Source organism: Erythrolamprus reginae, chromosome 3, assembly GCF_031021105.1.
Source record: "Erythrolamprus reginae isolate rEryReg1 chromosome 3, rEryReg1.hap1, whole genome shotgun sequence".
Classification (NCBI taxonomy): Eukaryota; Metazoa; Chordata; class Lepidosauria; order Squamata; family Dipsadidae; genus Erythrolamprus; species Erythrolamprus reginae.
In genome coordinates this window covers 41,228,227-41,242,574 of record NC_091952.1, presented here as the reverse complement: position 1 = coordinate 41,242,574, position 14,348 = coordinate 41,228,227, and the positions used below count along the sequence as shown (strand labels likewise).

Genomic DNA, 14,348 nt, shown 5'->3' with positions numbered 1-14,348 from the left:
TCCTGCTCTTTACCTGATGCAAGTTTCTCCTGAAGAGGGGTTTTCCCCCACTTTGCGAGAGGGGGCGCCATATTTGAATGTTGAATATGTATGGTGGCCAGTCCGGAGCAAGAGGGAGGGAGGGGCTAGAATCTGAGGTGAAGTCAACAGAACGGGATGGGGAAAATGGTAATACAGGCCATTTTTAGGTCATTTTTACAGTCGCTTTTTACAACCAGAAAGCTGCCTATGGAAGCTGCTGCCTTCCTTGCAAGGACGGCTGTATGTCGGCAAAGGTGACCTCACCGTGTAGGAGGTCCGGTCACAGAGAGGTACCGAGGTCACGTGTCAGACCTGTGAGCGTCTTTGACGGCACGTCTGCTCCCTTGGGGTGAAAAACAACAACAACCCTGCATGGATGAACGGCTGTAAAACTTGCGAAGGGGACGCCCTGCGGGTGAGAGGAGAAGCGTCCGTCGTGGAAGGAGATGGCCGCTGAGGAAAGGAGGGTGGGCGAACAGGAGTAAACCTTCCAAAGGGGGCGTTCATGGGTCCTCCAAACGGTTGAGGTGAAGTTCAAAAATCGGAGCGAGAACCGCTTTTCTGGAACATTATATATAGGATCTTTTAAGTAAAAAAAGAGAAAGCTTGAGGGCATATATAGCAATAGCACTTAGACATACCGTTTCACAGGGCTTTACAGCCCTTTCTAAGCGGTTTACAGAGTCAGCATATCGCCCCCAACAATCTGGGTCCTCACTTTACCGACCTGGCAGGATGGAAGGCTAAGTCAACCTTGTGCCTGGTGAGATTTGAACTGGTGAACTGCGGTCATCAGAAGCAGCTTGCAGTACTGCACTCTAATCACTGCACCACCAAGGCTCATAATATATAAATATATGCCCTCAAGCTCTTTCTATTCAAGGAAGCATTCATTCCTATAGCTCTCTTATTTATCCATATCACAAATATATCACAAGTGAACATAACTCTCATTAGACGATCCTTGTTTCTCCTCTTCCCCATCCCCAAATCTTTCTTCTTATCCACTTTTTAATACTGTTTCAGACACTTTCAAAACCAAACCCATAGTTTACCACCTGTTGGGTTTCCCTGCCAATGTCTTCTCCAGGTAGGAGTGAGCACGACCCTCCCTGCTAAGAAAAGTTCAGTCTGATGTTGATATCTACTTCTTGTTTCTTCTGTATAAAATTTGAATTATAAGGACATTTTGTAAGCAGAAAGGCATCCTGCTAACTTACAATTGGTAGTAATAACAGAATTGAGAGACTTGGTATTTCTAAATTTTTATTGGACCATGGAACAGCAGCATCTTTTTTTCTCCTGTTACCTATATATTCTCATAACCCTTGTGTTATGACTAGCCAGTCAACAAGGCAGTCTTAAATTATTTTTAATTCACTAGAATTAAACTCCATAGACAGTAATGTGAATTATAGTTCCTTTGCCATCCTTTATTTATAGAAGAGAGTGCTATATAATTTCAGACTAGAAGGTACTGATCAATAATAGCACATTTCACGTTTGTGTTTCTGTCAGTTGACAATGAGTCATTAATGCAGTTTAACAAGGTAGGGCATTCATTTAATGCAGTGCTTATCAAATAGTGGGATGTGCCCCCCTGCCGGGGTTTGAAGCAAAGCGGGGGGGCACACGTGACACGGAGAACGTGTGTGGCTCCTCTCGATCGATTTCCCCCGGGCGGGGAGTGTTTTCCCAGTTGCATGCTGCTTCGAACCTGGAAGAGAAGATGGCCAGGTTGTGTGTGTGTGGGGGGGGGGGGGGGGGGGGCGGCTGGATGGGTTCTTGTTCTCAGTCAGCGGTGTGGTAGCCATGAATCTAAGCTGGCCTGGCCCCATGTCAAAAGAAGGGCCTAACCACAGTAGCATTAGCCTGCCTAACCAAAAAAGGCTCCACTGAGTTCAATGTGACTTACTCCCAGGTAAGGGGAGTTTTTTCCCACTTGCATGCAGCTTATAATAAGTAAAATAGTAAACATTAACACTAAAATTCCATTGGGGCCCAGATCAGAGAGTTGGGGGGTTGTGAAATGTTTACTTCTTGGGGTGGAGTGTAACAGAAAATAATTGAGAAGCATTGGTTTAATGTAGTTAACAAGCAAAGCTTGTGGAGCATGTTAAGATCGGTGCAATCTTATCATTTTTAAAACACCTTTTGCTAATTCTTTTCCAATATGCATGGAAAAAAATTGATTCCTGGAAAATTGAAAATAACCTGGCCCATTAACAGATAGCAGTATTCCAAAGTTTGTTTGGGGCTTTAATTTTCAAATTGATGTAGTAAATGCTATCAAAAAGTAATATTTTGTTAGATCACTTTGGTTGATGAAATCTTGCATACTAGTTTATTGATTTAAATTGGTCCAGTAAAATATATTTTGCCTACTTATTTTAAACATTTAATTATTTAATTTAGTTAATAGTGTGATCCCATACATATCTATTACAAAGTAAGCATTATTTCTTCCCTGAGCTTTAGTCCAGGGAAGTGTATATATAATTACAACATAATTTTAATCACCAATACCAATCTGCAGTTATTAAGTAAACACTCCAAAATACACCAGGTTCAAAGAAAGGAATTATTAAGAAAGAAATAGCAAGAAATTCTGCCAAGAAAACAAAAAAAAATACTCTGAACCAGGATAAAATTGACATGATATTGAAATTCGACACTCCTACCCCCAGTTTGGAAGATATCCAAAAGCTATTGGGGGAGAAGACAGAGCAAACATGAAAAGCACTAGTGCTTTTAATGTGGCAGGATTAAAGCTGAAAGAACATCCAGCCGCTGTTGTAGCCAGAGACAAAAGGGGACTTAAATACAGTACTGCTAATATATATGTATACCATTGGTATGTGGAATGTCAAATCCAGGAAATAAGACAAACGTGATGTGATCAAAGCAGAAATGTCAAGAGGAACATTAACATTCTGGATATCAGCAACTAAAATGGAATGGAATGGATCATGTCACATTAGAGACGCATCAGTTTTTCTGCAGACCAAAGAAATAGAGTATCCATTATTACTAATAAAAGGATGCCAAAGTGCATGCTTGGATACATCCCCAAAACAATATTACAATATCACAGTTATTTGAGTCTATACTCAGGAGTGAAACTGTTCATTCTATGATGACTTGTGATGCAGTGTTGACACAACATCAACAATGTCACATTTTTTTGAACTGAATACAAATATGAAGTAGTATTTTGAATAATTAATATGTTTGGCCTAGGTATCTGAAACTAGACAGTTGAAAGCTAAATAAAAAAAATGATTATAGCATATAATAGTTAATCTCAGCAACATAAAAAGGATTTTTGATTGTTTATGTTCTGCAAATAAAGATGGACAAACTTTGGTGCTGACTGCATCTTGGATTGCAAATGTCTTGCAAAATTATGGCTTAACTAAAAACAAAGTCATGAAACCAATGCAGTGAAAATTACAGATTAAATAGATTGGATTAGATTAGTTTTGATAAATAGAACACCTAAAGACACCAGACTGAATTTTCCCAATATTCCAAAATGCAAAAAGCAAAAGAGGGAAAAGGGATGCTCACTGATATCCTGAAAACAACTAAAAAAAGACAAAAAGTAAAAAAGAATAGGAAAACTTGTTGCATTAAATACTGAATTTCAGAGAACAGCAAGACGAGACAAGAAAATGTAAATAATCGCACAAAGATCTAAGGACAACGATGAAATAGAAGAAGCAAGAGTTTTACAGGTAGGACTTGAAATCATAAGAAGTGACTCATATTGATATCTACTTTAAAGGACAAGTAATTGTAGTTATGTGAAATAATTGTGGAAGACAAAAATCTCAAAGTAGATCAAATTGAAAATATTTAAAAATAGTTATGATATTCAAAGTGAATTCTTTTTCAGAGGATAAACTTAGATATGGGCATCAGAAAAGCAGTTAAAAGACCAAGAAAGAATGCTTTAGAAAATGTAGGATGTATTCTAATTTATTGCTTCTTAGAGAGATTATCATATATAGATAATATATCAAAATCCCTCTATATATTATAAACCTGCCTATGATATTAATATATATATAGGATATTTCTATCTCTTAAAATATTTTTATTATTAATTTCTGATTCTGTTTAATATTAGGAACATTATAACTAAATTTATATATTGTGATATATATCGTAAGTAAATTAATTATATAAGTTCATTACATCCAATCAATTGATTTATGTGAATAAGTGAACAAAAATATAAAAGAGACAATAGATACTCAAAATTATTTGCAATATTAAGATATGATTTTAGTATGGAAATACTGTCAGAAACATTTTTAAATTTTATTTTGATTTCTAATAAAATGTACTGTATATCTTACTATATTTCTGTTTCAGATGCTATGTCCAGCAAAAACCTGTCAAATTGTGACACAGAAAGTGAATGTGATTTTTATTCTGACTGTTGGGAAGAAACAAATAACAAAGGTAAAGATGCCAGTCAACAAGGAAATTCTTTGGTATTTTCACTGCTTTTTCTAAGTTATCTATTGTTTTTAGCACAGGCTGTTTATATTTTTGTTATAATGCTGAATTTTATAAACATTAACAATTGGAAAGCAAACATTTCTGCTTTTTTCCTTTATATTTCCTAGATTTGACTGACTCTAGTACTGAACATTACTTCTGTTTTGATTCATGCAGTTTGTTTGAAAAAGGAAAAGGAAAAAAGAAATTGCATGGCATAGTGCTTATATTGGAAAATAGTCAGTTGGGCAGTACAAGTTTCTGCAAAGACAATCCTTTGTTGCAAGGAGAAAAAGTAGAGTGCACTAGTAAATTGCAAGAAGAATTATCATTGGAATCTATATTGTTTTTCAAGTGTAAGAACGATAACACAAATGGCCAGTTACTGAAAACTTTTTCAAGCAAAATAGTTCCAGACATATACAGTAGTTACAGACACCATTCATATTTAAGTAAAGCAATCCCTCAACTGATCCTTACTGAAAATTCCATTGAAGAACACATCATTTCTACAGTGAAAGAAGTTTGTGCTTTTGATAAATTCCATCAAAAGCAGTCATCAGATGGTAATCCGCTACCTTCAAAGCAAAACAAAGCTGTGCAAGTTTCTTCTGCAGAAATAAAAATAGAGGATAATATTTGCTATAAATGTTTCAAAGAATCACCAATATCTACTGAGATAAATAAAGACCTGAAGAAACCTAAAAACCTCCACAGTTTTGAAAGTCATTTAGCAAGTAGCCATTCAGAATACTCCTCAAAATATTCTTATCAAATTAACAACCAAATTACTGAGCAGATCTGCTCACATTCCAGCTCAGAAGAGCCTATTTCTTTGACACTGAAAACAACTTATGTGTATCCAGATGGTTCATTAGCAAACAATTATGAACTTTCTGATGTGAGCGAGGATGAAGATTCCCAGAGGCATTCTTTAGTTTTTCTGTTTAAAGACTCTGAACATAATCAACTGTTTAAGAAGTTGCATCTTATAGTGCCACGAGAACAAGCCACACAGTTTAAAAAGCAGGGAGAACTTTCTCAAACTCTAATCGATGAAGCCAATTGCCTTCTAGGAACTCACTCAGATCCACCAATATCTAGTTCTTCCAATGAATATTCTGATCAAGCATTACCTACATCAAATCTTTGGTCCTCATATTCATGTTTCCCACCCTTCAAATATTCACAGGCAAATAAGTTACCTCACTTTTTTCTTCGGTCATCACCCCAAAATCCAGTTAAATCTGCTTTTCAAAAAAGAAAACTAAAAGTGTCCAAACCTGTAAAATCTGTTGTGTTTACCAAACAGAAAACATTGCAAAGAGACCAAAAATATAAAAGTAAGCCATCTATCTTCTCCAAATTTCATTCATTTAAAACATTGGACTTTGAACCTACTGACAAAAATAAAAGAATAAAAGAGCAATATGTTTCTTTAAATCAGATATCTAAATGCCATTGCTGCCCATTGCTTGACTTAACTGTTGATCTACATTCTGAAGACAAAAATTCTGAAAAGTTTCTACCTCTTCACAGAAGTTCTCACAAACAAACTCGAGTTGGCAAAGTCATTCATAGATTTTCCTCCTGTTACTTGCTAAGTCCTAAAAACAGTTTTGAAAGGCTTCACTATATTTCTCCAGTTAGAAAAAAAAATCATTTGAAGATGCAAAACATACTGAATTATTTTTTAGGCTGGAGTGGCAGAGATAACAGACACGACAAATATAAAGAGGATATTTCTCCTACTTCAAAGATACAAGCAAATGAGACTTTTATTTCACATATGCCAACTGACAAAAGGAGTTCAACTAGCCCACTTCATCCACATTCAAATAATTATTCTGTTCCATTTCCTACAACATTACCTTTTGTAGATGAGATGAGACATTCACAAGTTCCTTCTGTGCAAACAGAGAGGAGGAGTCCTAGAGCATTGTATATTTTTCCAAATGAATGTAAGCATTTATCTGCTCCCTGTATGGAAATGGAGAGGAATCCTTGGAATCCAGTGGAATCTTATGGTAAATACAGCACCTGCCATTCCCCTTGTTGTGCAAATTCTAAAACACAACAGCTACCAAATAAATTAAATATGTATAATAATAGAAGTATGGAAAAATTGAATTTTGGAACTAGTCAGATAGCAGATGGAGGCTTGGTCCTGAAGAGGTTTTCAGTGTGTTCCTGTGGAACTATGTCCCAAAGTGGTTTGTTTCCTAACAACGATATTTCAGAGTCAGGTAGAAGGAAAAGTAGACCAACCCCAGATAGTAATTGGAAAGCCAGTAAGAGTCCCTCAGACAGATGGAATTCAACTGCAGGAAATTTCAGCACAGAGAAAGTGTGCTGTGGTTGTCACCATGTCTCTCCAACATGTTCTTCGCACAAGCTATGTAAACACAAAACTCCAAGAAACCAGGTTACTGAAGTAGCATCTTTATTTGAAAATGGATTTCCCATAAGGAATTTTAAAGAAGATGTAGAAAAAAGTGAAACCCTTAAAATAGGTGAAAAAAGGGTCAAATTTCATCTAGATTCAAATGCTTTACAAGAGACTGACCTTTTAACCACACACATTTCATCACCAAGTAATGAATGTCATCAAATACCAAAACAACCAGAATGTTCATGCTGCCAGAATGTTCATGCTGCTGTTTATCAACCAGAATGTTCATGCTGCTGGACTGCTGTTAAAGAACATCTCAGCACATCAAAAGTATCTAATTGTCTTGGTTCAGAAAACCATGTGCCAAAGAACTACCTCGACAGAGAGAGTATATTTCTAGTGGATCCTAATCGGCAAATTAAAAGCCAGTGTAAATGTTCTCATGAAATCTCTCTCTTCAAGCCTGAGCAAACTGATGTATATTCAAGAAACAGACCTGAGATTTCAAAGAGGAAGGATCCCAAACTTACCCAGGTTTGTATTTTGTCAAGTAAACACACATAAACATACATACACATACAAACATTTGACTTCATTTGGAATATTAATGCTGCAGTACAATGTGCATTTACTTAGGAATTAGCCCATTATTTTAGTTAATACATAAACTTTTAAAAGAAAAATGCTTATTTAACTTTTAATTCTGAGAAAAGCAACTAGTACTTTTAGATGTTTTCTTTATGTTAATGTGTTATTGACAAGTAAGACAATAGTTACAATGCATTATAACATACTGTAGATGCTCTCAATCTTAAATATTAGTGTTGTCCCAAAAGATTTCGCTTTCCTATAATATGTCAATAATAGGTTTCTTTACTAGCTTCCTGGCTACTGCATTTTGTAGCAACTGCAGATTCTAGATTCTTTTCAAACGTAGCTCCACTAAGACTCCTTGTGTTACATAATAATAAGAGCTTGAGTTATTATCACTGATTCTTCTTGGTTCAGATAGGGCTATAACTGGTGCTTCATGGGAGCAAACCCATCTGGAGCAACCAATGTATACTTCTGGAAGACCTTTATGTTTACCACTATTTTGGTAGAGTATAATCTGAATTTGTTTCCACTCATTTCTGCTTGGCATCCGGGCACTGTTTCAACATTTAAACTGCATCTCTAGTCTGATATATTACAATTGAAGGCCATAATCATACTTATGATACCTTACCATAAAACAATAACTAATATCTCCAAAGAAATATTTTAAACAATATAGGATAGAAAACTGAACCTTAGATTACTCCATATTGGAGCAACCAAAGATTTGATTACTATTCCATCATAATTCAACTAAACCACCAATTTTAGAAGAAGCAAAACTATTGTAGAATAGGGACTCCATTGCTTGTAGACACTGCAGCAGTTCAATGCTGCCAAGAAGTCTTAGAAGGGATACAATGAACCTCCAAGTCCTGATGCAGGTCATTGACCAGAATAGCTGGTGCTGTTTCTTTTACATGTCCAGGCCTAAAGCATGAATGAAAGCAATCTAGATGATTTGTTTATTCCAGAATCTTAAGATGATTCTCTTCAAGAAAAGTTTCTCATATACTGAAGACACATAGAAGTTGTCCAATACATTTCTGATTTAAAAATGGCTCCTTCAAAAAGAGCTACATCACACTGCTTTTTTTCCTAAGTAGTACACCCTCCCTTAGAGTGTTATTAGCTACACCGAATCACACATATTCTGCCAGAAGCATCAGGCAAGGGCACAGACCCAATCTTCAGGAGCACAACTTATACCATACAGCTGTAAAGTTTTAAATAGTTCAAAGTATCCTAGCTCAGAATACAAAATGTCATAGCAGTTCCTTCACATGATTGCTCAGAGCTAAACTCAGCCTTGAACAAAAATGAGCTTGCCAAAACTTGTAAATCATCAATTTGCTTGGTGGGCAATATGTCTTTTCTGTCCTTACCTAAAATAAGCTGCACTAATCTGAACAGGTTTACCAAACAATCTGCAGTCATAATAAGAGTAGAGGTGTACACCTATTATGCCACTATTATAGTTGGTATTTAGCTTGTACTACTAGATAATAATGTGGGACACAATGGCTCAGTGGCTAAGACGCTGAGTTTGTCCATCAGAAAGGTCGCAGTTCAGTGGTTTGAATTCCCAGTGCTGTGTAATGTGGTGAGCTGTTATTCCCTAGCTTCTGCCAACCTAGCAGTTTGAAAGTAGAAAAATAGGAACCACCTTTGGTGGGAAGGTAACAGTGTTCCTTGCACTTTTGGCATTTAGTCGTGCTGGACAGATGACCATGGAGACATCTTTGGACAGCACTGGCTCTTCGGCTTTGAAGGAGCACTTCCTCCTAGAGTCAGGAACAACTAGCACATATGGGCGAGGGAAACCTTTACTAGATAATTGTATTCACTTTTGTTTGGTGACATCTTTATTGGCTAATTTTTCATTTCATATTTGGAAATTAGGAGGCAGTCTTGTTCTGTGTCTGGTTCCTATTTCCTCACAAACACTAACCAATGTCCATTTGGTGTCTGGACCATCCTAAATAGTCCCCTGGACAGATGCAAGCTCTTTAGGATCCATAGCCTGACTGTGGAGAGCTTTGATAAAAGAAAAAGACAGATATCCCACCTATTCATATTACTAATATGTTCTTAAATAAAAGCCACATCCAGTATATGCCTACCTTGATAAGTAATGGCTGAAAGTCTTAGACTATGCCCCAGATTCCAAGCCAAGGAAAAGTATTTCATTAAGTCTAGAATATATTTGCATATTCATTCTTTTAAAATATTGTTTAAAACGATTTTGCTTACCTTAGTTTAAATAGTGTAATGTGTTGAATATTTTATCTTTATCATTTAAATATTATTTATATTTGCTGACTAGTGTAAATGAGTTATGAGCAACCTTCAGTTCCTTAATGAAGCTGAAAGGTTGTCTGCTTGTTTATTGTATCTTTTGGGGAAAATAAGAGGAGCAGTGATTATTATGTATGATTACCACCTGAAGTTATTTATAAAATTAAAGGTGTGATAAAAAATAAATGATAAAAATATTTCATAAATTACATATTATAGTTATGTAATCAAACTTAAATTTTGCATACCATTGTTTTTTCCCTTTGGTTTTGCTTGTATTTCAACCAGACATAAATGGTAAAATGATTTTGGTTATTTTAAGGCTTTTCAAACAAAAGTTATACTATATTTTTTTTGTACAGCCAAAAAAGCAATTCCTGCTTTTTTCTTTCTTTGACTTCTGATCAAAGAAAAATTTTCAGCTACTTGTGTTAACAAAATTAAATTAATAATAATGTAATATATTATTTCTATTGCTTTTATATTGAATATCTGGCTAATGTAGATTATATTTATATAATAAAGTGCATTATAGTCATGTTGTATCCATAAAGTCACACTAAAATTTATATAAATAATATATTTTAAAGTATTAAATATTGTATTTAGTATAGCTCTAGCTTTTGATATATTTTGCAAAATCATAAAGTAACAGTACAGCTCAAAATAAAGCAAGTAATCTGTCTTTTAAGGTAGTTTTCATTATTGACATTTTTTTTATTTTTCTTAGGAGTTCTCAAAGTTTAATCATGATTGGAAGAGACCTGAACAGTGTAAATACTGCCAAGGAAAAAAATCAATAGAGTCATTTGCAGTAAGAAAAAGATGATTTAAAAATAATGAAATATTGATAGATCTTGATATGAACTTCAGAGAAAACCCATTGAACTACCATAAAAGCCCAGGCGTAAACAGATACAATTTCACCGATGAAGAATATACATTCCATTTCAAAGTATAAAGGGTGAGAAATAAAAGCTTCCTGCAGAAATACTGTATGTCGTATTACACTCAGTTGAACTTATTTCTAAATAAGTATGCATAGGATTAAGTTCTTAATAATGTATACGAAATAGAAAATGTCTATGATTTCAGAGTGGTAGATAACATTGATCTCTTGGAGCAAAAATAGTAAAAAGTATCCCAAACTAGCATATTAATAAGAGCTTACCTTTTCATAGACTAGAATCAAAATCAGGTATTTTGTGTTGTAAATTAAGCAGTGGCAATTAATTTTAAAGCAGATTCAGTCATCATCATTGCATATACAAATAGTCCTCACTTAATGACCATTCATACAAGTGCTATCAGGTACAAGCAACCAAAATGACTCTGAATAAGTCTAAATTAGTAGTTCTCAACCTTTCTAATTCAGCGACCCCTTAATACAGTTCCTTATATTGTGGGGACCCCAACCACAAGTCTCGCACCAATTTTCCCAACAGAGCTTTAAGCTGATTGGCGGGAAGGTCAGAGGGACACCCCTATTGTAAATGCCTGATTGGTCGGATTGTAAAAATATGTTACAAGGTGCCAGAATAAAAGCTTTAGTTCCTAACACCATGGAAAATTTGTTTTTTCCCATGGTCTTAGGAGGCCCCTGTGAAACGATCATTCGACCCCCAAAGGTCCTGACCAAGTTGAGAACCACTGATGTAAATAAATACTTTATTGCTGATCAATAAATAACATCACCAGATGCCCTTGAGAAACAGCAAGTAAGGCCATGATGGCAATCCTATGGCACGCGTGTTATTGGTGGCATGCAGAGCCATATCTGAGGGCCCACGAGGCATTGCCCTATGTCAGCTCCAGCGTGCATGTGCAAGCTGGCCACTGATTTTCAGCCTTCTGGAGGGCAGGTGTGGAGCTTGTTTTTGTCTTCCCCAAACCAGATGGTGAAAAACAGACCCAACAGTCCAACCGCAAGATCATTTCCAAACTTCTGGTTGGGCCATTGGACCGTTTTTCACTGTCCCCAGGCTTCAGGAGCCTTTCCTGAAGCCTGGGTAAGGCGAAAAAGGATCCTTCTCTCAGCCAATGATTCCACTCTAAGTGCTGAGTGAATGGTAGTCACAATCAGTTGTCAAAGTTCCATCTGTTGCAACACTCCTGTAGTCACAGCCAGGCCAGGAAGAAGACAACAAAGTAAGGCTTGTGGAAGAGGCAAGATGACAGTGTAGACTAGGAGTCCTCAAACCTGGCAAATTTAAAACTTGTGGACTATGCTGGCTGGAGAATTCTGGGAGTTGAAGTCCACAAGTTTTAAAGTTGCCAAATTTGAAGAACTCTGGCATAGACATACTGTAAGAACCCTGTTTTGTGCTGCCGGGACAAAGAATGATAGCTTGCAAACTGTGAAGTACAAAATATAGCAAAATTGTAACTACAAAGCATAATATAGATGGGAAATAACCATGGACATGATAATAAAACAAGATATAGTGACATTCAGTTGACTAAATACAAGATAAAAATTCACGATCTTTCAATATTTGGGAGGCACTTATCTTCAGCAGCTACAGATTCTTCTGGCAAACATACAGCACCTTCCCCAGCTAGGGGCGACATACAAATCTAATAAATTATTATTATTATTATTATTATTATTATTATTATTATTATTATTATTATCATCATCATCATCATCATCATCAAAATTAAGAATGTCAGCTCATCCATCCTGCTTCCTTAGGCAGGTGGTTGTGCCTGATAAATAACTTAAACTAGCCTTACAAACACACAAACACATAGAAAAAGGCCATTTTACACAGGAAAGTAAAAACTGAAGTACTGTACACCATTAACACCACTTACAGTAATCCACAATATTTGTTGCTGTCCTACTATTTATGTCTCGGTCTTCTGCTAGAATTTATTTCAGCAGATTTAGTTGGAAAAGAGACGTTGTACCCATATGGTGAAGAAAAATGTGGTAAAAATAGGGTGGTTGTTTTTTAACCAAATATTCATATAACTTAATGCTGGGTTTACAGACACCTGAGATGTGATCATCCTCTCTTTCTTAAGCTTTTCTTCTATGATCCCCATTATAATATCCATACTCCTATAGAGAGCTTATTATATACACTATTACCATTTTATTCTATAGAGAGGGGAAAAACATAGGATTTTTTACAGAGGAGAGCCTTTTTACCAAGGCTCCCTCTTACTTTTTCCTGTAATTTAGCCAAGCAGGGAGGTATGCTAAAGAATATCTTTCACAATGAAAGTGCTGGTTTGGTAAAGAAAGTTGAGCCTTTGTATCAGGGTTAAGGGTTTACTGGGGGTGAAAGATATAAAGAAAAAGAAACTATTTGTTTAGTAACTGAAGTTAGAATGGTGCTGAATAAAGTGACTTATGACAGTTTTTCACACATGACTGTTGCAGCATCCCATGGTCATATGACCAAAATTTGAGGGCTTGGCACCTGGCATGTATTTATGACTGTTGCATTGTCCTGGGATCATGTGATCACCATTTGTAACCTTCCCAGTCAATCAAGCAAATTCATTGGGGGAATCTGGATTCATATAATAATTCTGTGATTCACTTAATAACTGACAAAAAAGGGTCTTGAATGGGGCAAAACTACCCTGCTTAGCAGTGAACATTTTGAGCTCAATTTTTCAATTAAATAGGCTTTTCCTATTGGTTGTTCCTCCAGACAAGATTATACCCACATGGCCAGCAAGAAAAAATTTCAATATCAGGTTATTTCATAAAATCTAGAATCCTAATCCAATTGTTTACATTTGCTGCTTTCTTTACGTAGTTGGTTTGGTTATCTTAGAGATATTGGTGTAGAATGGGCAACACTAGTTGAATCAGCCAATGCCAATCCTTATCAATAATCTCAGGTTTATATCACAAAATCTTAAATCACTTTAACAATACTACCATAGTAACAAGGTGCATCTGGCGAAGCAGACAATATTAATTCTGTTAGAATGTGATAATGGAATGTTGTGAGGCGCTCCGAGTCCTCGGAGAGGGGCGGCATACAAATCTAATAAATTATTATTATTATTATTATTATTATTATTATTATCATCATCATCATTCTCTTTGGTTGCTTTCTTAAAGAAATTTTGTTGCCTCAGTAGATATGTTTTTAAGATTAGCAACCCGGTTTGCTCTCTCATCCCCCTGGTATTTTGCATACTTCTCAGCATGTCTAGTTGTGTAATGACATTTCAAATTGTATTCTTTGTGCACCACAACTTTCTCTGTGCAAATAAGACACGTCGGGATGCCCCTGTACTCAAGAAAGAAATATTGCACTTCCCACTTTCCCTGAAATTGTCTGTGCTCATCACCAACCTTTCTCTTCATTGCAGGCTTTGAAAAAGACATGTTTGGGGCTGTGTAATATATAATTCCACTTGGTGTCACTGTTTCAGTGTTTAGCGGCTAATCTTTAGCAGATGCGTCTGTTCGGCTTTTTTTCTATCCTGCTGAGTAGCAATTTCTGCCTCTGCTTCTGAGCCTGGGGTAAAGGCGCAAGTTCACAATGTGCCTGGCTGATGT

The 14,348-nt window shown here is 36.0% G+C and overlaps 1 protein-coding gene across 5 annotated transcripts; it reads left to right on the top strand.

Moving 5' to 3' along the window:
* Positions 1-118: 118 nt before the first annotated feature.
* Positions 119-10,819, top strand: LOC139165623 (uncharacterized). 5 transcript variants are annotated; one of them, XM_070748830.1, is made up of 5 exons: positions 125-436; positions 3,672-3,758; positions 4,402-4,491; positions 4,659-7,456; positions 10,548-10,819. In XM_070748830.1, the coding sequence occupies exons 3-5, from the start codon at positions 4,407-4,409 to the stop codon at positions 10,644-10,646; spliced, it is 2,982 nt and encodes a 993-aa protein (XP_070604931.1). In that variant the 5' UTR covers positions 125-436; positions 3,672-3,758; positions 4,402-4,406; the 3' UTR covers positions 10,647-10,819. The 5 variants fall into 5 exon arrangements, with proteins under 5 accessions (XP_070604932.1, XP_070604934.1, XP_070604931.1 ...); XM_070748832.1 differs by having other exon boundaries at positions 125-548; positions 3,679-3,758; XM_070748829.1 differs by having other exon boundaries at positions 125-548.
* The last annotated feature ends 3,529 nt before the right edge of the window (positions 10,820-14,348 follow it).

What these genes read in the sequence shown, in the direction of transcription:
- LOC139165623 (XM_070748831.1), top strand. Translation starts at nt 4,407, where the DNA reads ATGTCCAGCAAAAACCTGTCAAATTGTGACACAGAAAGTGAATGTGAT. An exon ending in GGAAGAAACAAATAACAAAG is followed by an intron (nt 4,492 to 4,658) that starts GTAAAGATGCCA and finishes TATATTTCCTAG; the next exon opens with ATTTGACTGACTCTAGTACT. An exon ending in AGGATCCCAAACTTACCCAG is followed by an intron (nt 7,457 to 10,547) that starts GTTTGTATTTTG and finishes TATTTTTCTTAG; the next exon opens with GAGTTCTCAAAGTTTAATCA.